This window comes from Moschus berezovskii, chromosome 6 (genome assembly GCF_049115385.1).
Source record: "Moschus berezovskii isolate FMDL1 chromosome 6, NW_MosBer_1.0, whole genome shotgun sequence".
NCBI classification, from domain to species: domain Eukaryota; kingdom Metazoa; phylum Chordata; class Mammalia; order Artiodactyla; family Moschidae; genus Moschus; species Moschus berezovskii.
The window spans coordinates 70631584-70659490 of NC_142465.1; the positions used below are offsets into that span (position 1 = coordinate 70631584).

Genomic DNA, 27907 nt, shown 5'->3' on the forward strand with positions numbered 1-27907 from the left:
TTGTAGTAATATCGTGTAATTCTTACAGAGTCGCCTGTTGGATTTTCTGTCTGGCAGAGACTATACAGTAGATGATGAGGCTGATTTTTCTGAACCAGCATCACCAGTGAGTAAACACAACCAGGAAAATGAAAAGGTATGGATAAACTGAGTAAAGCTGGATATGATCTTCTTCAAATCACTATGAATTTTATTGTACATTAGTTATTTTTTTTGTTACTTTTTACAAGTTTTTAGTTTCTTGAGTAAAAATATATTTGCAAAGAGTAGTACATTAGAGTGGAGAAGGCAATGGCACTCCACTCCAGTACTCTTGCCTGGAAAATCCCATGGACGGAGGAGCCTGGTAGGCTGCAGTCCATGGGGTCGCTAACAGTTGGACACGACTGAGCGACTTCACTCTCACTTTTCACTTTCATGCATTGGAGAAGGAAATGGCAACCCACTCCAGTGTTCTTGCCTGGAGAATCCCAGGGACAGAGGAGCCTAGTTGGCTGCCGTCTGTGGGGTCACACACAGTCGGACACGACTGAAGCGACTTAGCAGCAGCAGCAACAGCATATTACTATGTACTTACAAATTTTTATTTATTCATAATTTTAAAATCAATTAGTCATTAATCTTTGGTGCTAAAATGTAGGGGTCCACTTCAATTTGGGTCCTCTTAGACTTTTGAGCACTTCCTTCTTTTCTGGTACAAGAAAGTATCCAAGCCCACCTTTGATTGTTTCCTGCTTAGGCATAGTTTCTTTTAGTGATTGTAACTGTTTTCTCTTGCTTGCTTATTTTTTCCTCCCACCTTGACAAGATGCTTACCAAATTGCCTCATCTTTTCTTGTGATACTTAAGAAGTACTTTCATACCTCAAGAGGATAGATCACTTATAGATCTTTTTGCTCTATCTTAAAGACTACAGGGAGGAAGCAATAATTGTTATTGTGCCTTTTATTTAAGAGGAGTGAACTAATTTATACATGTAAAATGACCTAAATGACCAGCAGTGAGGCCCTGCCTGTTCCAATGGAAAATCCTAATAAGGAGCCTCTTTAAAAATTGTATCTTATGTGGAAAATGGGTAGATTATAAGAATGAAGGCCTTTATCCCAGTTTATTTCTCTATTTACTAGATGAATTTATGGAAGGGATATAATAAGTCTTTATTAGAAGAAACAAAAAGAAATTATAAAAGTTATTAAGAGAGCTCAAGTAATGGGGTTTATGCCAGTTGCATATAACGATCCAGCATAACTCAAAGACTCTAATATTTGTAGCATCAAATACTGGGAGTGAATTATATAAAGTTATCATCACTAAACTTATTTTACAATAAAAAATTATCTTAAAGGGATAGCCATGAAAAAGGATTTTATTAATAGCCTACAGGAAAACTGGAACGAACTTTTTGTATACTTGGTACATAGAAACTGAAGGCCTTCATTGTAAGCCTTTAGTTTTTTATTTAAAAAAAAAAGGGAACCCTCTTACACTATTGGTGGGAATGCAAACTAGTACAGCCACAATGGAGAACAGTATGGAGATTTCTTAAAAAACTGGAAGTAGAACTGCCATATGACCCAGCAATCCCACTGCTGGGCATACACACCAAGGAAACCAGAATTGAAAGAGACACCTGTACCCCAATGTTCATTGCAACACTGTTTACAATAGCCATGACATGGAAGCAACCTAAATGTCCATTGGCAGACGAATGGATAAGAAATCTGTGGTACATATACACAATGGAATATTACTCAGCTGTTAAAAAGAATGCATTTGAATCAGTTCTAATGAGGTGGATGAAACTGCAGCCTATTATACAGAGTGAAGTAAGTCAAAGAAAAACACCAATACAGTATATTAAGGCATATATATGGAATTTAGAAAGATGGTAACGATGACCCTATATGCGAGACAGCAAAAGAGACACAGATGTAAAGAACAGACTTTTGGGCCCTGTGGGAGAAGGCAAAGAGAATAGCATTGAAAGAATAGCATTGAAACATGTATATTACCATATGTGAAATAGATCTCCAGTCCAGGTTCCATGCAAGATACGGCATGCTCAGGGCTGGTGCACTGGGATGACCCTGAGGGATGGGATGGGGAGGGAGGTGGGAGGGAGGTTCAGGATGGGGAACACATGTACACCTGTGGTGGATTCATGTGGATGTATGACAGAAACCACTACAATATTGTAATTAGCCTCCAATTAAATAAATTAATTAAAAAAAGCAACAATGGCAGTTTCTTAGTGTTAATCGTCTACTTTTTATCTTTTGCCTTCTTGGATTATATTTTCTGAGAGATTTTTATCCACCAGTTAGCTGATGGATTAGATTTTATGAGGACTATTAAAATAACAGCCATCCTCTCAACGATTTTTCTGTTACTTGCAGAATTCTAATTTTTCTTTTGCAGAGTATTTTTGGAAGGCAATATATTTCTATTAAAATTCCAAAATAAGTTTTTGGGCTGTAGTCTTGCAGAGATATATTTTGATCACCAAGTGTGCCTACTAATGCCACACCAGTTCCTCAAGTAGATGAATGGAATGAGTTGGAGAAACAATGTTTTTGTTTCCTTATTTTATTTTACTTCATTTTATTTTTCCCTGAAGTATTAAACTGTTGCTTTAGAAATTCTGAAGTAATGAAGGGAAAAATAGAATAAAGGCCACAAAAGAAAACAATCAGTTGAATAAAAAATTCTACAAGTATTTTAGTTCTAGTCCAATTTTTTGTTCATTAAATGTAAGAATTTATGTATTGACAAAGAAATAAAAATATACTTTTATGAATTTTAATCTCAACTTAGAAAATCTGACTTTCTTCAAATTAAGATTGAGTATATATGCATTTCAATAATAGTTAAGGGATAGGAAAAGAAACTTGAAGTTCTCAGAAAGTTTAAATAAAATTGTTTGACTTCGAAACAAACATTGCAAGTATTTTGTGGTATGGATAGAATCAGTTTATTAAACAAATAAATGGAACAGTATCTTTATTTTTGGTATCTTGGTAAAAGCTTCAATCTTGTGGATTTTTTCAATTTAGGCCCTTGCTTCTGGATATCATAACTGTATTTATGTGGAATGCTTTTCCAGAGAGCCACTTTAAAACCCACTTGCAAATACAAGAGCAGGGAAACCATAACTGCCATGTTATCTGACCATAATGATAGGGATAGATTTCCAATTGTAGCCATGAGTTAAAAGAAACACTCTAACTGTGAGGACTCCAAGATGTTTTTGCTTGATGTTTTCCTAACATCACAAAAGGACAGAATTTTCTAACCGTAAAGAAAATCTCCTATAGCTGGAAATGTGGGAGTTTAAGCCCTGGTTTTATACCCAGTGAGGATCACACGTATACATATTGGTAAACTCATTGTTTTTGGACAGCAGAAACACAGTGAAACAGAGATTGCATGAAATTAAATGTAGAAAGAGTAAAAAAAATTCTGATTACAATGTCTCTTTTCTCTGATTTTCGGGAATTTGTGTCATCCTTTCTGTGTGTTTTAGACAGACTGTTGCACTGTGAGGTTAAAACGGAAACTTTTGTATTATGGATTCACATGATGTATTGTGATTTACTATGAAAGTAGAGATAAAAGGACTTTTGAAATAAAGCAGAAAACTATGTTATGCCTTTTATTAAAATAAATTTTTAGAATAGATCTTAGAGATGGTTTTAATTTAGTTGTACCTCAGTACTTTTCTTTGTAAGCCAATGTAGTAAAAAATATGTAAGCACTAATTTGATCCCAGATAACGGCTTCCCAGGTGATGCTAGTGGTAAAGAACCCACCTGCCAATGCAGAAGACATAAGAGACATGGGTTTGATCCCTGGGTCCGGAAGATCCCTTGGAGGAGTGCATGGCAAACCACTCCAGTATTCTTGCCTGGAGAATCCCATGGACAGAGAAGCCTGGTGAGCTATGGTGCATTGGGTCACAGACATAACTGAAGCGACTTAGCACACAAGTTTTTATTAATAATTTCAATTCTAAAATAGTCTAAAAGGGCCAGCTACATGTATTAGTTTTCCCTTCATTTACCATTGAATAAAAGCAGATTGATAACCTATTAATAAAAGTGGATTAATTACCTGCTATAATGCCAGTCATTCTTGTAGGACCTGAGGGTACATCATTTGTTCTCATGGAACCCGTAAAGTAGTAGAAAGACTTAAGAAAATAAAGTATTAGAAAGTATGGATACTTATGTAGAGAATTATAATTGAATGATATGCAGAGTTATAACAGGTGATAAGAAGGAGAATATGTGAATTGCTACTTTATACTGGAAAATCAGAGATCCTCTCTGCAAAGGTAAAATTTAGTATCTTTAATACTGAAGAAAAATAATTTCATAGGGTTAATATTCAAACTGTTTGTTTTAATCAGGTTTGCTTAAATTATATTTTGAGTCCATGTTTAAGGTAACCTTTTCCTGTCCATTGAGATTTTTTTTAATTGATCTTGACTGCCTCCCATGTTTCAAGAATTGGTTTGTTTTTTTTTTTTTTACATGAAACGTAAGTAATCCCAAAGCATGTTATCTTTAAAACTGCTTTTAAGATGTATATGAACTTGAAGCTTCCTTAATAATTGTCTAAGAAACTTCCTATTGATTTGTAAGTTTTTATTTCTACCTTTTAACTCTTTTATGCTTCTTAATTTTAATGAGCTTAGACAGAATACAGAGTAATCTTAATTTTAATAAGGAAAATATCTTCTTAGAGTTTACAGATGATAAATTATTGGATCTTTAGCTAAGTTATCAGTCACTGCGTAGTTTATGAATTTCATAAGTTTTGAACATAAGTTGAGGTTAGCATTTCTGAGTCCATTTGCCTAAGGTAGTAGCCAAGGGGAGGATTTCAAGTGAAGATTCTGAGAGAAACATCTAAGAATTAAAAAAAAATAAAAACAGGATTCCAGAGCAGGGCAAAAGTAATTGAAAGGGTGAGAATAAGAAGAGAATATGTACAGGTAATTTAATTTTGATGAAATCCAATTTATCAATTTTTTTTCCTATTATGGATTGTACCTTTGGTGTCATATGTAATAACTCTTCCTAATTCAAATTCATGAAGATATTCTCCTGTTTTATTCTGGTACATTTAGGTCTGTGGTCTACTTTGAGTTAATTTTTATATAAGATGTGAGGGGTAGGTGAGGTTCATTTGTCTTATATGTAGATGACCAATTGCCTGCACTCTCTGAGTTGGGTGCCTTCCTGGACTGTTCTGTTTCATTTGTCTGTTCATTTGTCTTATATGTAGATGACGAATTGCCCGCACTCTCTGAGTTGGGTACCTTCCTGGACTGTTCTGTTTCATTTGTCTGTCTCTTTGTAAATATTGTGCTATCTTTTTTTTTTTAACAATTTTTATTTACTTATGAAAAAGAAATATTTATAATCTCAAGGTTGAGAAGGCTTCTTAAGACCCAGAAAACAAAAAAGATTAGGGAGAAGATTAATGAATTTAATGATTACAAAGTGTAAAATTTCTTGACCTGTTCTGTTAACACTAGTAAAAGGTAAGCAACAGACTGAGAGAAGATCTTTGCTGGGGTATAAAAAGAACTACTGTTAATAATAGGAAAGCAAACAAATTACACAATAGAAAGTTATGTAAAAGAAAGAACAGTCAATTAATATGAAAAAAAAAAAGATGGCCACCACAGTTTTAAAAAGATGCCTAGTCTTCCAGGTAATCAGAGGAACTCGGTAAAAATTTTCAAGTTTTATGACACTAAGCATTGGCCAGGGTATAGGAAAATGGGACATCTATTGGTGAGGGTATAAGTAGGTACAAGTGAATGACACTTGGCAGTATGTATTAAAATAATAAAGTAGTACAGTAAAACACTCAACGTGTATACTGGGAGATCAGTATCAGAATATACATGCAGCAATGTTTATAATAAAAATTTGGAGCAATCTAAATAATCCTCATTAGGGGAATGACTAAATTGTAATGTTTTTATATTAGAATGCTTATATTAATGTTTATATGAAGACGGGTTTAGTCCATCTTTCCGTTCCGTTCCGTTGCGTCCGACTCTTTGCAACCCCGTGGACTGTAGCCTACCAGGCTTCTCCTCCATGGGATTCTCCAGGCAAGAATACTGGAGTGGGTTACCATTTCCTTCTCCAGGGAATCTTCCCGACCCAGGGATCGAACCTGGGTCTCCCGCATTGGAGGCAGAAGCTTTAACCTCTGAGCCACCAGGGAAGTCCATCTTTATAGGCCTGAAAACTTCCTGATACTCATTATGTAATATTTTTTCCTTTTTTTCACAGAAGGTGAAATTAAATTGTAACATATTAGCAATTTACAATAAGACTTGTGTGTTTTCCAAGTGAAAACACACTTTTCCTGTGAGAAGTCTTTTCATTAAAACATATTTTCCACTCTGTTTAAAGTATCTGTTAAAAAATAAGAGGGGGAGCACCCCTTAGTGTCTCAAAGGAAATAGGAAAATTAAGACTGAGTATCACTTGGGTTCCAAAGTTTCTGCCATGGGAAGGAAATCAATACTATGCCATCTTGACTACTATAATTGTCAAGTAATTTTTAAGATCATGTCTCAGCATACTTAATATGTTGTTTCCAATTCTTCTGGCTTACTTAATTTTTGATGATCTGTTAACCTTATCTTGCATATGTAATGTGTCATTTTGTTCTGGCTGCTCTTAAGATTTTTCATCTTTGGATATCAGAGTTTGATTGTAAGTTACAGGAGTGAGCTTCTTTGTGTTTTCCTATTTGAGTAGCTTCTTAGATCAATAAATTGATGTTTTCCACCAAATCTGGGATTCTTTTGTCTATAATTTCAGCAAATATATTTTCTGTCTCTTTCACTCCTCTACAGAGATTTCAATTACAGATATGTTGATTCTTTCTTCTTTTTTTTTTCCTTCTCTTCTGTTTTTCAGATTTGGTAATTCCTATTGATACATGTGTATGTTCGCATAGTTTCTTTTACTTTCTCCAAATTTCTGTTGACAATAGCTAGCAAATATTGTGTTTCAGTTACTGTACTTTTTATCTCTAGAATTTCCATCCGTTACAGTGTCTACTTTTCTGTTGTCATTTCCTGTAAGTCACCAATAACATATTTTCCTTTAATTCACTGAACACATTTTATTTTAGTTCTTTGACTATAGCAGTTTCTTTGATCTTCTGTCAGTTAAATCTAATACGTAGGTCCACTTGGTGACATTTTCTGTTGACTGCTTTTTATCCTGAAAAGGAGTCACACTTTCCTTTTTCTTTGACTGTCTAGTAATTTTTGGATGAAATCAAGACATTTCAAGTAATATTTTATAGCAACTCTAGTTTTTTCTTGTGTTCTACTGCAGAACATTGGTTTTTGTTCTGGTGTGCAGGTGACTTGCCTGGATTCCAACTTTATATTTTGTCTCCTTGGTGGCGTTCAGCTTTTTGGATATCTCTTCTTATGATTTCCCTTTACTGTTTTTTTTTTTTAGCTTGACTTTTGTAACCCTTCCCTCTGCCTGCCAAATTTGGCAGTTAGCCAAGTATTTGGGGACGATATGGAGCCTATTCTTTCCATGGATTCCTTTTTCCTAGGGATTTTCCTGAATTCTTCCAGTTGTTCTGACAGGTTTTGGCTTTGTATATTTAATATTTCAAACCTGTCCAGCTTCAGCTTTCTGTCACTTAAGCTATACACAGCTGTGGAGTGCACTTGGTTTAAGAAACCTTCAGACCCATAGCTCCAGTTCTTTATAACTCAATCTTTCTAGCATATATTTCTTTCTGATTGCTGTCTGTGTTTTAGATGGAGCCTTTGAAATCTTCCCTGGGCTTACATAGTTTCGCTGTCAGCTAGGGATTTTGGCTATTTATGATCTCAGTTGTTTCCAGAATTTCCTCCTTTAAATTTCTAGCTGTTTTCCCAACTCTGAATTCTAATCTCTTGCACCTTTAGTCATGTCTATTTTCCACAGCCATAGTCATGAAACTTGGGCCAGTAAATCTCAAACTTAATTCACACCCTTCTTATTGCAATTCTTTTAAAACTAAATGTTTCTCCAGCTTCTATTTTTTGGATACTTTCCAGTATCTTAGTGGTATTTAAAATTTTTAATTTAGTATTTAATGTTTGTTATTTAAGGGGGTCACATGATCAGTTACTGTTACTGGAAATCGCAATTCCCCTATTATTGAATAACCACAAACTTGAAGTTCTTACTGTTTTTGTTGCAGTTCTTCTAAAATTAAATTCTTCTCCAGCTTGTGTCTGCTTTTGGATTCTATCCAGTGTCTTTACATTGTTAGGTTTTTTTTAAAATTTTTTTTTCATTGTTAGGTTTTAAAAAACTTACACAATATTTTGTAGTTGTTACCTGTGGGAATTCATATTATTAATTCTGTAGTAGTAGAAGTTGCAAGGCCTTGAAAAGCTATGCTTAGCTAATTTGAAGAAAAAGATCATTGAATGTCCTGGTTTATCATTTGACTGTGAAGAATTAGTCATGTATGAAAGAACTGATGCACATATCAAATTCTTCCAAATATTATTTTTATCTTGTGCTTCAACAGTCTATAGTTCTGTGTTTTAGGGCAGTTAATGTCAACAACTACTTGCTATTATTTGCTAACATTTGGTTCAATTTCTTTTAATACTCAGTTGGTTTCTTGGTATTATGAAAGTCAGTATCTTGTAATACTTAAAAAATTTAGCAATTTAACTTCAGTCCTTATATCTTGCCCGGTAAAGAGACATGGGTATAGGACCAAATAGTGCCCATAGGCCCATACATTATGCTTCAGGGACTTCATTATTGGTTATTATTTAGTGGCAAATGTATGTAGGGGAATGAGATCAGGTTTCATCAGAAATGCAGCTGTATCTTTTATATCATTTCTTAGAAGACATTTTCCAGCAATTATGATAGTTGTTATTTACAGCTTTTCATTGATGGCAAGTTAGTTTCATGAGCAAGGATATGTTCTTTGTTCAAACCAAATTTTTGGTTTATATGGCAATTCTCATTTCCCAAAGAGCTGAGTGAGAATTTGTTATTGAATGATCATAAATATTTTATTGCATATTAAAAAGATTATTTGTGAATTTAGAAATGTTCAATAAAGGAAATATTTTATTGTACAGGTGCGGTTACTAGCAAAGAAAATTATCTACTCATATTTAAACCTACTAGTGAATTCGAAGAATGACTTGGCTCTGGCTCATATTCTCAATATTCCTGATAGAGGACTTGGAAGAGAAGCCTTCACTGATTTGAAACATGCTGCTCGAGAGAAACAGATGTCTATCTTTTTGGTATGGACATGTTACATTTTTAAGATTTTTTAGAGACTCTGAACTGTGGATCCATGTACCTTAATGTAGAATTCTTGTAACTATGATAGAACAACTTTTAAATTGTGAATATGTGTTCGACCTCATGTATTTGAAAGTCTTCGGTATTTTTTTTTTCTTACTATATCCTTCAAAGTTAGTAAGGGAATATTTTCTAAAGCAGTGTTTGCCTACATGTGTTCTGTAGAATGCTAGTGCAGTTAAATTTTCCTGAAGTAAATAATTCCCAGAGGCAGAAGTTCCTATTAAATGCTCTTTGAATAAATATTTCCTAATCATCAAGCTTGTATTTTTTATCATAGTAAAAGCAAGGCCTTTTAAACTACACATGATCTGATAATCCTAAAGTGTGAAAGCTAGATAGGGCTTAGTAATTATCTCATCTAAATCTTTATTTGACAAATAAAGAAGCTAAGATTTGGAAGAGTTGAATTAATTGTCCAACCTTGAATAACTCAACACAGTTGGCACTGAAAAATCCCTTTGTTCCATATAACAGTTCTGGTAGCCAGTAGTTAATCTATTGAAGAATATATTTATTCTTTATAGAATATCACTGTCTAATTCTTTATAGACAGTGATATACTTTCTTTTTTTCTGGCTGCCGCTGCGCTGTAAAGCTCCCAGACCAGGGATTGAACTTGTCCCTTCTACAGTGGAAGTATGGAGTCCTACCACTGGACCACTAGGGAATTCTCAACAGTGATATACCCTTGGGAACATATTCTTATCCCTTAATTTGTCCCTAACTCTACTCTTCAGTTTCAGTTTCCATCTGTATGTTGCCATCACTCTGGCTGGCACAGCTTCTGCATGACACCTTTTTTTTTTTTTATTTGCTTCTGAATGAAAATGTAGCATGAATTATAAAAAAAATGCTTCACCTTACCTATATACGTAGAAATATGTAAATGTGCCTAGGTGCATAAAATAAGATGTAGTTTTAACTTACTAAATCATTAAACATAACCATCTGTTTTAATTCATAGGTGGCCACATCGTTTATTAGAACAATAGAGCTTGGAGGGAGAGGATATGCACCATCACCATCTGATCCTTTAAGGACACATGTGAAAGGATTGTCTAATTTTATCAATTTCATTGACAAATTAGATGAAATTCTTGGAGAAATATCAAATCCAAGGTATGACAAATATGTATTATTAGTCTGTCTTTAAAACTTCACAGAATCAAGTGGATAGAAAAATAGGAACTATTGAGATGGTCAAACATCAAACCAAACTAGGAAAGAGAAACAAAATATCCAGATAAGGAGGGTGGCAGAATTTAGGAAGGAGGGGTAAATTGGGAGTTTGGGATTAGCAGATACAAACTATTGCATACTATATATGAAACAGGTAAACTACAAGGTCCTATTGTTTAGTACAGGGATACACTATATTGGAAAAGAATATGAAAAAGAATATGTGTATGTGTAACTGAATCCCTTTACTGTACACCATAAATGAATACATTATAAATCAACTGTACTTCAATTTAAAAAAATCTAGATTAATAAATTATAATCACATGACTATTCCACCTAAATTCTAGATCAATACTCAATTTAGAGAGGAAGAAACTGAATTTAGTCACATTGTTGTTAAGTAGCACAGTTGGGACCTGAATTCAGTTCTGACCCTGGATCCCATTCTCTTACTCATTGTTTCTTATTCTGTGAAACTTCTTTCCATTTTAAGATTCCAAGAAGAATTCTTCTCAGGGTTTTGTTATGAATTGTTTCCTTCTATCGTCTTATGCTCGTGCTCAGTCACCCAGTTGTGTCAGACTGTTTGTGACCCTATGGACTGCAGCCAGTCTCCTCGGTCCATGGGGTTTTCCCGGCAAGAATACTGGAGTGGGTTGCCATTTCTTCCTCGAAGGAGTCTTCCCGACCCAGGGATCAAACCCACGTCTCCGGTGTCTCCTGCATTGGCAGGTGGATTCTTTGCCGCTGAGCCACCAGGAAAATCCCTATCTTCTTATATGGATATCTATTACAGTGAAGTGAATTTGGAAGAAGATTTGAATATGACTTATAGTCAATATCAGTGACATCTTCTGCACTTCCAAATAATATATTGACTGGCCATTTCTTCTCAGACAGCAGATAATTAATTTTAAAGAATATTTTAGGGTAGGAATATCTAACTAAAGAAAAAGAATATTTTATTTTTAGTAAAACAAAATAGGTATATTTTGTTAAAATCAAATGATACTACAGACTTACAGTGATACAGTCCTCAGAGGAATCGACTTTTAATATTTTTTGTGTTTGTTTCTATATTTACCTCATTTAAATGGATTTTTTATACAGCTATTTTTTATTAGAATATAATTGCTATTCATTATTTTGTTAGTTTTTGCTGTACAATACAGTGAATCAGCTATATGTGTACATATATCTTATCCCTCTTTGACCTCCCTCCCACCCTCATCTCAACCATCTAGGTCATCACAGACCACCGAACTGAGCTTCCTGTATTCTGTAGTGGGTTCCTACTAGCTGCTTATTTTATACATGGTAGTGTGTGTATGTCAATCCTAATCTTCCAATTCATCCCATTCTTCCCATCCCCCCTGCATCCACATGTCTTTTCTCTACATGTATATCTCTATCCCTGCCCTGGAAATAGGTTCACATGTACCATTTTTCTAGATTCCAAATATATGTGTTAATATATGATATTTGTTTTCCTCTTCCTGACGTACTTCACTTTGTGTGACAGACTCTTAAGTTTATCCACGTCTCTACATAGCTAAAGTTAAAGTAACTAAAGTGAAAGTCGCTCAGTCATGTCCAACTCTTTGCAACCCCATGGACTATACAGTCCATGGAATTCTCCAGGTCAGAATACTAGAGTGGGTCACTGTTCCCTTCTCCAGGAGATCTTCGCAACCCAGGGATCAAACCCAGGTCTCTCACAATGCAGGCAGATTCTTTACCAGCTGAGCTATCAGGGAAGCCTAAGAATACTGGAGTGGATAGCCTATCCCTTCAGCGGATCTTCCTGACCCAAGGATCAAACTAGGGTCTCCTGCATAGTTGATTTACAATGTTATGTTAGTTCAAGTATAAAGCATTCAGTATTTTTGCAGTTTATATTCCATTATAGATTATTATATTCCATTGTGTATATTCCATTCAGTATTTTTGCAGTTTATATTCCATTATAGGTTATTATAAGATATTGTGTATATTCCCTGTGCTATACAGTAAATACTTCTTGCTTATCTATTTTCTGTATAGTAGTATCTATTAATCCTATATTCCTAATTTATTCCCTACCCACTGTGGTAACCATAGTTTGTTTTTTATGTCTGTGAGTCTGCTTCTGTTTTGTATACATGTTCATTTGTCTTATTTTTTAGATTCCAGATGTGACGGCTGTCATTTAGTATCTCTGACTTTACCAAGCATAATATTCTCTCAGTCCATCCGCATTGCTGCTAATGGCAAGATTTCATTCTTTTTTATGGCTGAGTAATAGTCCATTGTGAATATATACCACATTTTCTCAATCCAGTTACCTGTTGTTAGGTGCTAGGGTTGCTTCCATGTCTTGGCTGTGTTAATAGCGCTGCTGTGAATATTAGGGTACTTATATCTTCTCAAATTAGTGTTTTCAATTTTTCCAGATATGTACCCAGGAGTAGAATTGCTGGATCATAATGGTAGTTCTATTTTTAATTTTTTAAGGCACCTTCATACTGTCTTCCATAGTGGCTGCACTATTATTTTTATCTGCTTCCTGGATAGTCATTGTTTTATCTAAGTTGAGTGTTTTTGTTTCTTTTGCCCTCTTTCAAGTTAAAGGTGCTCCTAAAATGTGGTATGATTCTAGACCGTTGTTTCATATTTAAGAATGAGGCCTGATGAGAACAGCATAGTCACACCAGTTGGCTTTTTTATTGGGGATTCTCCAAATGTAAATAACTGCAGGTCTTTCCTTTGGAACTTATCCCCAGTTTCCACAATGGCATCCTTTAGCCTCCTTCTGAATATAGTCCATCCATCTAGCAATATTCTGGGATTTGAAGTAGGGTAACTTGATTCTGAGTCACCCAATTGAACATGCAGACTTTTACTCAGTCTCTTTGTTTTCAGTTGTTGGTGCCTCCAGGTCTGGAGCCTCCCTGGCTTAGTTTCTTCAGCATGATCCTGCTTTCCATTCTGAAGTGAGAGAAATTCACTAGTCCTGACTGCTCAGAATAAGACGGGAGATTGAGGGGTCTTGGTGTTCCTTGTATATACTGTTAATCAGCTTTCTTATTTGCAATGACACCTTCACCATAGCCTTCAGTATTGCCTTCAGTTTCTCAGATTACTACTTCTCCATGTCTCTCTGAGCAGTTACTTGGCTTGTAGCTTTCTCTGTTCTGGGTAGTCAGTTACCACTTTTCCATCTGCTCTTTGTCTTTCTGTAGTTTCATAACGTGTTTCTGCTCTCAACTATTGTCCCCTCTCTCACACTCTTTTTCTTTATGGATTTAAAATCTTTGCCTTTTTTGTTGTTTTAGTGGTACTTTAGAAGGGAGCAGATGTAAGTGCATATATTTAATCCATTTGTTGTGATTACATTCTTTTTTGGAGGAATTTCTGGTTGGCATAAGTTAACAGGGTAAAAGTACATTTGTACATACACTTTTGTACAACAGGGTAGAAGCATGTTTTAGAGGCACCTTGGATAAGAGAATAGCCTTCAGTTCTTCAGTTTAGCAGCCAATTATTTTGAATATCCTATTTGGTCATCAGTTCAGTTCAGTTGCTCAGTTGTGTCCAACTCTTTGCAACCCCATGGATTGCAGCATGTCAGGATTCCCTGTCCATCACCAACTCCTGGAGCTTGCTCAAACTCATGTCCATCAAGTTGGTGATGTCATCAAACCATCTCATCCTCTGTTATCCCCTTCTCCTCCTGCCTTCAATCTTTCCCAGCATCAGGGTCTTTTCCAAGGAGTCAGTTCTTGAATCAGGTGGCCAAAGTATTGGGAGTTTGAGCTTCAGCATCAGTTCTTTCAGTGAATATTCAGGACTGATTTCCTTTAGGATTATTTGGTCATAATGAGTAATTATTAATATTCTATATTCTAGAGAAGATACTGAAGAAGTAGGTGTCTAAATAGTTGAATGAGTAGTCTTTATTTTCTTCTGTAATGTGATTTTTTTCATGTGTTAAGTATATATTCATTTTGTGATTTTAAATAGTAAAGTTATTACAAACCAAAGACATATATTCTGTTTATATAATAATAGAAGGATATACAGAAGAAAGGACAATTGACCTAGTTTGTGGGAACCAGGGATAAGATTGTCAGGAGAGTTTACCTGAATGGTTGTTACAGTCAACTTAATCTTGAAGGATGAACTTGAAGGAGTTAAACATTCATGGAGAATGGGGGTGACATGAAGTTCAGATGGGGAGAAGGGAGGCTATTTCCTACAGTGAGTATAATTAATATAGGTGACCTGTTGGGACAGAGTTTCATTGATTATTCATTTTTGTTTCGTAATTTCAGCTTCTGCCAGTCCTTTTGTTGTTTAGTCTCTTGGTCATGTCTGACTCTTTTGTGACCCCATGGATTATAGTCCGCCAGGCTCTCTATCCATGGGATTTCTCAGGCAAGAATACTGAAGTGGGTTGCCATTTCCTTCCCTAACTCATCCTTTAGCCCCAGTCTATAAACATTATAAGAAAAAACAAGTCATCTTCTCAGTTTTTGTCAGTTCCTTTCTTTTATAGCTCAAATTCTTGAAAAAATACTGTTTTTTATTCTAATTCCCAGTTATTTTCCCTCCCAAATGCTAATTATTTGAAATATGTTTCTTGTGAGGCTGTAAACTCTGAGAGCTTTATTGTTTTCTTCACCAATATTCCCTAGCCCTAGCATAGTTTCTGGCATAGAATAGGCACTCAATACTTATTTATCTCTGTTTAACTGACTCACATTCATTCACTTTTCCACTCTACTGAAGCTGTTCTACCAAAAATCTTTTATGATCTTCGGTTGTCATAGTTTCTGGTCTCTTTTGAGTCCTCAAATTTGATCATTTTCTTTCATAGAACTCTTGTTCCGTTAACTTCTGAGGTGTCATTCTCTTATTTTCCATCTGCCTCTTTGACTTATATTTGCAAATTCTAATCCATATTTCAGTGAAATTCAAACTCTTTTCCTAGCTTCAAAAATACATCTTTTAACTGCCCATAGATTGTTACCTCAAAGGGACCTCAGACTTAGCATCTCCCAAACTAAATCTTTATCTTTCCTGGCGAGCCTGCTTATCCTCCTAAAGTACTCACCTTGATGAAGCCTCTTTCCCTCTAGCCATCCAAACAGAATTTGGAACATATCTTAAACTACTTTTTTCCCCTTTTACGATCCCTTCAGTTGCAAAGATCCATCAGTTCTTCTTACTTAGCATTTTTGATACTCTCTCTCTTTTTTTTTTAATCTCTATTCCTATTGCTACTGTTGTATTCCCCTTTTTCATTGAAAGTCTGTTTTCAATCATTCACCCTTTTTTGCCTGGATTTTTTTGTTTACTTATCTCTGAGTTGTTCATTCTGCCTCCAGTCTTGAGTTGCTCCATCCTGTCATCCTTACTTCTGCCAGGGTTTTTAAAACAACAGATGTTACCCCCTTAATTAAAACCCCTCAATGATTCCATATTAGGTATAGGATGAAACTTCAGAAGTGTCAGTGTGATGTACACATTCTATGCTCTCCACCCCTGCTTGTATCTTACCCTGGCTTCTGTCTCTCAACCTTAAAACTTAGAGAGAAAAATATGTTTAACCCTTATAGCTTGTCTTATAATAGGATGGTGGTGATAGGGAATCACAGTAATCTTTGAGTTCAAGGAAAGGTGGACGATAGACAGACAGGGAAGTAATCAAGATCATGCTTGCCTCCCCACTGCGAGCTGTTGATCAGGCCTTCTGAGCTATAGTATGACTGCATTTCTGTACTTTGCCAGTAGGTGCCACCATAAAATGCACTGTATACTTTCACCTGAAAAACATCTAAATTAGGGGTTTCAGGTTACATAAATTAGTTAGTTCCCTGTTGTTCAAATGTTTAAAATCCTATGTTTCCATTTTATTACACAACTTTTCAGTGCACACCTGCATTATATTTATTGGACTAAATATTGTGTATTTATAGAATGTTAAGTCTGATTGAAATTAGCCAGTCCAGAATCCTGATGTTACATTTCTCACTTCAAAATAGTTCAGAAGCATTTTTGATATATTTCATATAGCACCTTTAATCACATTTAATTTTTAAATATATAATTTACTATGGCAAATAGTTACCAAATTCTTAAAGATGTTAGGGAAAAGGCAAGTCATTCTATATGGTAAGTGAAAGAAAGTGAAGTCACCCAGTTGCGTCCGACTCTTTGCAACCCCATGGACTATAGCCTATCAGGTTCCTCCATCCATGGGATTTTCCAGGCAAGAATACTGGAGTGGGTTGCCATTTCCTTCTCCATTCTATATAGTAAAGATAGTCAATAATTATAGTAAAATATTGCCAATTATTTGTATTATTGCTTATTATCCTCTTTCAGTCACTATGTTTTGATTCAGTCTTAAGGATTTAGTTGTGTTTTTCCTCACTTGCTTCATTTTTCTGTTTCTGCCTTGGGGCTTTAATGTGATGCATTTAGTAGTCAGGAACTTTAGTTTATTTCTTTCTCACCCGCCTTCTTCCAGAGAAGTAATTTCTTCTGAGATGCTTTCCTGAAGACCCCCTTCTTTCTTACCTCCCCACTTAAATTACTGCTGTACCTTCCATATCTCATTGTATCAAATGGTCAACTATGACCTTTTAAAAAGCAATATTCATTTTGTATCTCCAGTGCCTAGCACAAATGTCCTGGCATCATTTGGATTAAAACTTCAGGAGTTTCTTAGACTCTAGAAGCAAGAATTTGAATTATGCTACTGTGTTGCTGAGCAGATATTTGAAGAGCTAGTATTGGCTCTTGTCATGAATGTATAGCAATAGAAGTCATAGCACCAGTGTTTGCGGTATTTTGTTAAGGGTCAAAATTCTGAGCTTGGCAAGCATCTGAAATACAAATCTTACAAATTTTTCCTAAGTACAGTTCATCCAGGGGATTATATCATCTTTAAAATTTAGAATATTTGGTCTTGTAGAAGGAATGAGAAAAGAAGGCAAAGGTGACTTTTACTTTTAATATTATTGAAAGCTTTTTCTTTTGTTCTTATAACTGACACTATGATACTCTTTCATATTTGATTATGCTTTTGAATCTTTTCCAGAACTCTTCCATTAGAGATTAATTCCCAGAAAAAGCATACAGTGTTGAACTATGTTTTCATTTTGACTACATTTCATCCAGTTATTTTCTATGGTTTTAATAGAAAATTAAGAAGAAAAACCAGTTGGAAAATGAATGTTTGTTTATGTAAAAGAATTCTTGGAGTTTGTTCAGACTTCTGATTACAGATATATGGCAGACTAGGTCCTCTGACTGACCCGTCCATTGAAAATAATATTGCTGGATATCATATTTATAAACTAATTCTTAAATGTATTGATTAGGAGGTGAATATAATGAAAATACAGGCCAAAAACAATGGGAAGAAAGAAAGCCAGAGAAGAAAGTCAAGAAGGGAAGCCAACTTTTATTTTGAAAGTACTCGCTGAATTTGGTGATCTGGAGGGTCTGTTTTTATAGCCACCAAAGTCTAAAGGGGCAGAGGGACAAGCCCAGGGATTGCTCAAGCCCAACTTACAGGGCTACTACCCTTTCAGTGTAAAATGAACTACGAATAAGGACTTTAACTTGATACAGGGTTTCTTTGAAAACCTAGTTAATGATAAAATGTTTTAGCATATTATTTAAGATTTAGAACAAGACAAGAGTTCCTGCTCTCATTTCTTTTCAGCATAACATTGGATATCCAGTTCAATGTACTAAGGTTAGAAAAAGAAATAGGAGATATAACAATTGAGAAGAACAAATAAAAATCTATTTAGTGACAATATGAATATGATTGTATGTGTATAGAACTCCAGGAATCTAAATGCAAGTTATTAAAATTAATGGTAGAGTTTAAGTGTTGCTAGACACATATCTGGCAAGCCACTCAAGTACTCTTGCCTAGAAAATCCCATGGACGGCGGAGCCTGGTAGGCTGCAGTCCATGGGGTCGCTACGAGTCAGACATGACTGAGCGACTTCACTTTCACTTTTCACTTTCACACATTGGAGAAGGAAATGGCAACCCACTCCAGTGTTCTTGCCTGGAGGATCCCAGGGACGGGGGAGCCTGGTGGGCTGCCGTCTATGGGGTCACACAGAGTCGGACACAACTGAAGTGACTTAGCAGCAGCAGACACATATCAATTTTAAAAATTGTATATCTATGCCATAACCAATGGAAAAAAAATTTTTTTTAAAAAGCTTCAAAAATACAAAATATTGTAGAATAAAACTCATACTAGTTCATATCCACTTGGAAGGTTCAGACTCTGGAAATTTCTCGCACTTAGGGTTTGGGTCCTGATCACATTGCTACTAGAGCTTTTTCTCCTCAGGAAAACCCTCATTCATCCTGCTTACCACTCACAGCTTCCAGCTTTCCACTCCAACTTTTGTTTGTCACTTTTTAGGGATGAAATTGGGTTGTACTTGGACATTTTCCCTGATTCCTACCAAGCCTAGTGTAATGTTCCCCTAGAATAACTAGTCTGCCGTAGTGTAAGTTGAAACTAAGTGCTTTTCTACCACAAATAATAATATAAAAATACTAAAACACATGTCTTTTGTCTTACAAGTAAAAACTTCAGACTGCTGTTTGTGATTGTTGTTGTTTAGTCGCTCAGTCATGTCTGACTCTTTATGACTCCATGGACTGCTGCCTGCCAGGCTTCTCTGCCCATGTGGTTTTCCAGGCAAGAATATTGGAATCAGTTGCCATTTCCTTCTCCAGGGGGTCTTCCCACAGCTTTTGCCACATCTTCTGCACTGCAGGTGATTCTTTACCACTGAGCACTAAGGAAGCCCCGTTGCATGTGATGCTATTCTGTTGCGTGCTTAGTTGCTCAGTCATGTCCAACTCTTTGCGACCCCATGGCCTGTAGGCCACCAGGCTCCTCTGTCCATGGGGATTCTGTAGGCAAGAATACTGGAGTGGGTTGCCATGCCCTCCTCCAGGTGATCTTCCCAACCCAGGGATCAAACTCAGGTCTCCTACCTTGCAGGTGGAATCTTTACTGTCTGAGCCACCAGGGAAGCCTGTTGCATGTGATAGTGGTCATTTATTCAATAGAAATATCAATTATTTCTTCTGTGTGCCAAGTTAGTGTGAAAATTAGTAAAGTATGGTTCCCGTCTCAAAGAGCTGGTTTTTTCATGAAAATTTCCCCAAACTTGTCTAGTCATGAGACTCACCTGTGGTAACTGCAAAATAAATGCAACTCTTTAGTACCTTTTTCTGGAGATTGTGATTCAGTAGGGTGGGCTCTGGAGTTGATCAAATATCATATATAACTAAATTATTTCCTTCAGCTTTCAAATCAAGGAAGAAGTAACTTACCTTATTGAAATAACTTGCTTTTAGAAAAACTTTAAAATTTTGTTTCTAGTGGTTCTTATGCTTTTCTTAAATGTGTTACTGTTTGATTTGTAACATCAAAGCCATATTCTTTGAAAAGTGTTGATTAACTCTGAGCATTATATTTTCAAGCTTATAAGCATATTGTCATCTCAAAATGTTATTATAAAAGTGATCTTATTTCTATTTTCAGCACTGCGGGGGGTCGGATACTCTCAGTGATAAAGATGCAGCTGATTAAAGGCCAGAACAGCAGGGATCCTTTTTATAAAGCAGTAGAGGAAGTTGCTCAAGATTTGGATTTGAGGATTAAAAATATTATCAATTCTCAACAAGGAGATGTAGCTCTTAGTACCACTGACATCAGTCCTGCACGGGTAATGAGGTTTTTATTTTTTATTATCCTTCTGTACAAAACATTATCTTTTCTAGTGGCTGTAGAAATGATTTGCTATTGCTACTTAAGTCAGAAGAATGTTTCCTTTGTTATAAAATGATGTTGAAAATGTAAGTTTCTCAATAGGATTATGCAGGATTATGTTCAACTTGGGGAAATCATAACATCTATGGGACAAATTATCTCTGTTTATCAAAGGAGGGCACTGGATAATCTTCAGCATCCCTTGTAGCACTAGAAATTTATAGTTCTTGAGGGATATTAAGGTGTTTTGTCATATTTTTCAATAATTATTTTTACAGAACAATTATTTCCTCATGTTCTCAGATGTGAAAGAAGAGTGGTTTCTCTGGTTATGATCCCAGGGCTAGGCACTCCATAGAAAAACCACAGAAATGGTTTTTATTCAGCAGTTTTTTTTTTCTTCTATAGAATTTTTCTATTTCCATGATCTCTTATTTTCTACTTCTGTTGCCAGTTTACTGCTAATATTAGGAATTTTTCCTATACTTAGTAATCTTTTAATTATATGTTCCAGAAAATTTACCTCTTTTTTTTTTAACATAGATAGTCAAACATTATAAGGTTTTGTAAATATAGTTTTATAGGAGAAATTGACTACCATGCTTTTAATTCTAAAACAGAATTTTGGAATATGTATTACAATAATTCATTTGTTGCAATTTAGCTGTTCAGGTAACAAAATCCTCTTTTCCTTAGGTGTAATTGTGATAGCTTGTATACGAAGGAAGACTTTCGTTTAATTTTTGTAATTCATTTGTTTATCTCTAGTCCTTGTGCACTGTTTTCAGCTGTTTTCTGTAACAATGCATGCTTTTAGTTTAATTTGAACGCAGGAGAGATTCTGGTTGTTTCCCCATGTATTTTGTGTGTGTTAACACTTCCTATGGCTAACTTGGCTCAAGTGACAACCAGGTTTTATTATGTCAGGAACTATCACAGTGCAGATATATAAGAGCATCAATCTCTGCTATTTCCTATCACAGGAAATAAAGATGTAGACAACTTGGTTTTTAATTTGATGTTTTCATCCAAATTGAAAATCTTTGAAAAATATAATTCTGTAATTCTCAATGAAATTAGTATTAAACAGTATGGACTTGTTTGGTACCAATGATAAGTGTATATTAAGCACCAGTTTTTGATAGGCAGTTTATTAAAATTCTGGTGTAGCTATATATTACCGTTCACTTGGTAGCCAGAGTCAGCCAAGTAGAGAAAGGAGGCAAAGACCATGTTGATGAAACTTGAAGAAAACGGTACATCTATAACAGATGACCCTGAAAGAGCAACTCTTGCTATTTAAGCACAATGTCCAGCAATCCTCTGGTTAGACGCTATCATTATCCCTATTTTTACCTATGATTTAACTGAAGCACAGTGAGGCTGAGCAACTTTCCCAGAGGTTTATAGCACACACAACTAGTTAGTTGGTATGAACCCAGCCAGAAATACCATCAAAGTTTGTTCTTAATGTGTATGTATGTGTAGTATTATCATATGATTTCCCTGTTCTTCTGTCTAGTTACTAAGTTTTTCCAGCTCTCCCCTTTAAATCTACTATTTGTCTCCGCTGCTACTGTTTTAGTTCACTGCTACTACCTTCTTCATTTCTGAGCTGGACTATTACAGTTTCTTAATTTGTGGTCCTGTGTCCCAGGTCGCTCAGTGGTAAAGAAAATTCCTGCCAAGCAGGAGATGTGGATTTGATCGCTGGGTCAGGAAGATCTCCTGGAGAAGGAAATGGCAACCCACTCCAGTATCTTGCCTGGAAAATCCCATGGACAGAGGAGCTTGGCAGTCCAAGGACAAGGACAGAGGAACTACAGTCCCCGGGGTCACAAAGAGTCAGATACAAACTTAGTGACTGAGCACACATGTATGTTCCATGTTTAACAACCGTCTTACCCTGGGATATATTTTATGCATTTCCATCATTGCTATCTTTTTTCTAAAATGTAAAAAGTATTGTTTATTTCCTTTTTTTTAAATAAAGTAAGAGGTTTTAACTTTGTAACAGACTAACTTGTAACTTCTTTGATATACAAAGCTTTCCCAGCCTCATCCCACATGACTCCTTCTAAGTTACCCTTCTTTGCTACATGGTCACTGAAAATACCATATTCTTTCTTACCCCTGTGTGTCTCCTCTGTGAAACCATCCCTGATACCAGGGTAAATTGGTGAGCTTCCTTTGGTGTGCTCCCACTGCATAAGGTATACATGGTCTTCAAAATGGCACTTAGCACTCTGTAATGCCTTTATTGGTTACTTATTTATTTTGTCAAAGAGACTACGGGTCCCTTGAGGTATTGATTTTTACCTTTCAAACACAGTTCTTGGGATTTAGGATGTACTTATGGGTGATTCCGTGGTGGCTCAGAGGTTAAAGTGTCTGCCTGCAATGCAGGAGACCTGGGTTCGATCCCTGGGTCGGGAAGATCCCCTGGAGAAGGAAATGGCAACCCACTCCAGTATTCTTGCCTGGAGACTCCCATGAACGGAGGAGCCTGGTGGGCTACAGTCCATGGGGTCGCAAAGAGTCGGACACGACTAAGCGACTTCACTTCACTTCACTTCTATGGGTGATTACTGAAAGAATGAAGGTCAACTAATCTTTTTATTTTTGCATTTGAGTAGATCTTTACAGCCATCTGTGGGGTTGTTATTCAGATCACCAGAATCCCAATTCTGGTATAAGAGAGAAAAAATAAACAGAGAGATTAAGTCATGCGGCTGAGGTCACATTTATTGTTGTTACTCTGTCGTTTAGTTGTGTCCGACTCTTTGTGACCGCATGGACTGCAGCCCCCCAGACTTCCCTGTCTTTTACTATCTCCCACAGTTTGCTCAAATTTATGTCTGTTGGAATCAGTGATGCCATCCAACCATCTCATCCTCTGCAGCTCTCTTCTCTTCCTGCCCTCAATCTTTCCCAGCATCAGGGTCTTTTCCAATGAGTTGACTGTTCACATCTGGTGGTCAAAGTATTGGAGCTTCAGCTTCAGCATCAGCCCTTCCAATGACTATTCAGGGTTGATTTCCTTTAGGATCGACTGCTTTGATCTCCTTGCTGTCCAAGGGCCTCTCAAGAGTCTTCTTCAGGACCACAATTCAAAAAAGTCAATTCTTCAGTGTTCAGCCTTCTTTCTGGTCCAGCTCTCACATCCATACAAGACTACTGGAAAAACCATAGCTTTGACTATATGGACCTTTGTCAGCAAAGTGATGTCTCTGCATTTTAATATGCTGCCTAGTTCATCATAGCTATTCTTCCAAAGAGTAAGCTTTTAATTTCATGGCTGCAATCAACGTCCGTGACTTTCTTTGAAGCCCAAGAAAATAAAATCTGTCACTGTTTCCAATTTTTCCCTATCTGTTTGCTATGAAGTAATGGGACCAGATGCTGTGATCTTAGTTTTTTGAATGTTGAGTCTTAAGCCAGCTTTTTTACTCTTCTCGTTCACCTTTATCAAGAGACTCTTTAGTTCCTTTTCACTTTCTATCATTAGGGTGGTGTCCTCTGCATATCTGAGGTTATTTATACTTCTCCTGACAATCCTGAGTCCAGATTTTGATTCATCCAGTGCAGCATTTTGAATGGTGTACTTTGCATATGTTAAATAAGCAGGGTGACAATATATATAGCCTTGACATAGCCCTTTCCCAATATTTCAACCAGTCCGTTGTTCCGTGTCCCATTCTAACTGTCCTGTTCTTGCCCTGCATAAGGTTTCTCAGGAGGCAGGTAAAATCATCTGGTATTCCCATCTCTTTAAGAATTTTCCACTGTTTGTTGTGATCCACACAGTCAAAGGCTTTAGCATAGTCAGTGAAGCAAAGTAGATATTTTTCTGGGATTCTTTTGCTTTTTCTGTGATCCAGCAGATGTTGGCAATTTGATCTCTGGTTACTCTGCCTTTTCTAAATCCAGCTTGTGCATCTGAACGTTCTCGGTTCACATATTGTGAAGCATAGCTTGAAGGATTTTGAACATTACCTTGCTCAGTCACATAAATTGTAATTAAACTTTTTGACATAAAACCTAGTGTTATTTTGTGCAAAATCTAATGTCTTCATTTGATGATATTATTTTCTGTATTTTTTGGTGCTTCTGGAAGCTCATAAGGTAGATTTTAATATGACTCGAGGGAGAAATACTCACAAGCCTTAAAGCCACTTCTCATGGCTGATTTTTTATAGCTTAATAGAAGAGGAGGGATAACAATAGCACATGAAATGGAAAAGAATGGTTGATTGACCCAGCTGGGGTGATTATTACATTTACTTGAAATTATTTCTTTTTCTAGCCAAAATCTCATGCCATAAACCATGGCACTGCATACTGTGGCAGAGATACTGTGAAAGCTTTACTAGTTCTTTTGGATGAAGAAGCAGCCAGTGCTCCTACCAAAAACAAAGCAGAGCTTTTGTATGACAATGAAAACACAATTCATCCTAATGGAACTTCTGTTCTTACACTTTTTAGGTAAGTAATGTGGAAGTTATATGTATGTGACTGTTAGGTCTATGAATGAAATTTTTGAAAAAGCACCTCATTGGTTATAAAAGAAGTATATGTTATGGTAGGAAACTTGGGAACTACAGAAAAAGCATGAAGAAAAAAATCAAAAGTTAGTTAAAGGGAGATTGAACATTTGAATGTGAGGAAGTCATATATAAAATGGTATTTTGTGAGATTATGACCAGTAATTTTTGTTTTTTTGTTCTTGTTTTTTGTTTTGGAAATATTTGTTTGCTAAGATATTTGTGTCAAAAACATTGCTGAATGCTTTCACTTGTATCAACCTTCACAAGAGTCTCTTTTAGTAGTATCCCCACTTTATAAGTAAAGAATTAGACTTGAGAAAGATAGTAAGCAATCTGTCCAAGTTAGCAAGTGGCAGAGGTGTCCTTCTCCAGAACCTGAGGTCTCTGCTCCAAGGATTGTGCTATTTTGCCTGAGAATAGGAGGGCTGCTATACTCGACTTGCACTGGAATTGACATTTACTTGTTCTTCCTCACATTAGGAAGAAAATACTAAATTACCTTTGGTATTCTATACAAGACATGATACTCTTCAGTTTTAACAATTTAGTCAAAACACTGAGTAAGTTGGTGATATTTTAATTAATGAATATTCATTTATAGAAACATTTAAATTTTAGAACAGCCGTTTAAAATTGTATTTAGTACATTGTGAAGGATTTTTACAAAATTAACCTGTTTGATCTTTTCTATTTTCTGCTTGAACTACCTTTTAGAAATCTGACTTTCATCTAAAATTGTTCAGATCCATCCACGATTGATTCATGCTCTTTCTCCTTTGCTTCACTGTCTTTTCTCTTGAAAGACTAACTTCATGATTCTCTATCATTCAATGCTGTCTTCTAATTCCTTTACAATAAAAGTTTATTTTGTCATTGATTTACTTGTACCCTGTCTTGGAATCCCAGAGAACAATATAAAGAAAATGAACCTTATTTTTTTTTCCCTCCTGGTAATTTACCTCTGTTTAACAAAGCTCCGGGAGTTGGTGATGGACAGAGAGGCCTGGCGTGCTGTGATTCATGGGGTCGCGGAGAGTCGGACACGACTGAGCGACTGAACTGAACTGAACTGAACAAAGCTTGCTTTTAGGTAGAAATACTAATGGTTTAAGTTTTCTCTTAGATTGAATTATGTAATTTTCTGAGAAAAAGTTATTTTGTGTTTATAGAATTTTCTAAACAAAATTAATCCCCATATCCATTTTAAAGAGATACTTTTCTTTACTCAATCATGTGGCCAAAAAAATGTTTACAGTTACCTTAGCATTTTCAGTTGTCATTGTGCAGACAAGTACCAGTCCATGGTGTGTGTGTATGTGTTAGTCGCTCAGGTGTGTCCAACTCTTTACGACCCCATGGACTGTAGCCCACCAGGCCCCTCTGTCCATGGAATTCTCCAGGCCAGGATACTGAAGTGGGTTGCCATGCCCTTCTCCAGAGGATCTTCCCAACCCAGGGAACGAACCTGCGTCTCCTGCGTTGCAGGCAGATTCTTTGCCATCTGAGCCAAGGAAATAATGGCCTGCATTGAAATGTTAAAATTAAGGACAGTGTATATGAATGTAAGTCAATGTGGTGTTATAAACTAGTCTTTCTTATAATAGACTATCCTTTATTCTTATATAATGATCATTTGACTCTAAGGGGTTATGACTCTGGCTCTATTAAGCTAAAAATGGATTTATCGAGGAATCCAGGTTTGTCTGGCTCCAAAGTGCCAGTGTCTACTTCTCTATTGTGTCTTCCCTGACCCTCCTATTTCTAAACTATGTTTTTCTCTTTTGAATTTCCCTGCTATGGCATCCGTCCTTCTTTACTTTGAATTTTAGTTATGTGTATATCTTATTTCGCTTAGATCAAAATTCCTGAATTCAGAGTCAGTGAATGAGTGAACTTTATGTTCTTCACAACATCTTATACAATGCCTTACACATAGTAGAAGCTCAAGTGTTCAGTTCAGTTCAGTTCAGTTTAGTCGCTCAGTTGTGTCCGACTCTCTGCGACCCCATGAATCACAGCACGCCAGGCCCCCCTGTCCATCACCAACTCCCGGAGTTCACCCAAACTCATGTCCACAGAGTCGGTGATGCCATCCAGCCATCTCATTCTCTGTTGTCCCCTTCTCCTCCTGCCCCCAACCTTTCCCAGCATCAGAGTCTTTTCCAGTGAGTCAGCTCGTCTCATGAGGTGGCCAGAGTATTGCAGTTTCAGCTTTAGCATCAGTCCTTCCAATGAACACCCAGGATTGATCTCCTTTAGTTACTGAACTAATTAATTAAGCAAATTATTAGTATTTAGAACTCTTAGAATAGGAATATGAACACTTTTATATAGTATTGTAAACCACTAGGTTCAGAATAAACTTTTATTCTCTAACTGTAAGGTTGAGGAGAGGTGAAAAATTTAAAAGCTACTTTGGTTTGTAAATTTTTACTTTTTTTGGATGTAGATCTCCCACACAAGTGGATAATTCATTGATGAAACCCTTAAGAGAATGCATCCATAAGTCAATGGAAGAGAAAAAAATCAAGGTACAATTTAATGTACTATCATGAAAATGATAAAAATTTGTTTTGCTTTTAGAAGAAATAAATATATAAAGCTGAGCTGGGTATTATAAATATACATTATAGTATAGGGAACTATAGGGATTAAATGGAAAATAAATCATAACAGTTGATATATAGAAACTTTCCTTTTAATACAACCTTGGCTAATCTGTCTCTGACATATTTGATACCCTGGACCTAAAAGAAGGAAAGGAACAAGCACCTGCTTGTTCAGTGTTCAGTGTTCAGTGAATGAAGGGGAAGATAAAGAGAACATGGTTTTCTCATTTACATTTCTGATATCTTAAACTGAGTCTTTAGAGTCTGTGTAGTTTCAATTTTGTTTCTATCTGAAGACATAATGGCAGAATGTAATTGATTGTAGATAGAGACAAGGAGAGTATTTCACGTTGTTCATTCACTAAAGCTAT

General features: G+C 36.0%; 1 protein-coding gene across 4 annotated transcripts in view; it reads left to right on the top strand.

The window, feature by feature from the left end:
* The window catches only part of PARPBP (PARP1 binding protein), a 62524-nt gene that overhangs the window by 19602 nt on the left and 15015 nt on the right, over window positions 1–27907 (top strand). For 3 of the 4 annotated variants that reach the window (XM_055394445.2, XM_088837152.1, XM_055394444.2), the window contains 6 exons: window positions 29–136; window positions 9155–9325; window positions 10354–10508; window positions 20153–20336; window positions 24687–24865; window positions 27377–27458. In XM_055394445.2, the coding sequence (XP_055250420.2) occupies window positions 29–136; window positions 9155–9325; window positions 10354–10508; window positions 20153–20336; window positions 24687–24865; window positions 27377–27458 (879 nt within the window). The remainder of the gene's footprint in view (window positions 1–28; window positions 137–9154; window positions 9326–10353; window positions 10509–20152; window positions 20337–24686; window positions 24866–27376; window positions 27459–27907) is intronic. The other variant, XM_055394446.2, reaches the window with a different exon arrangement.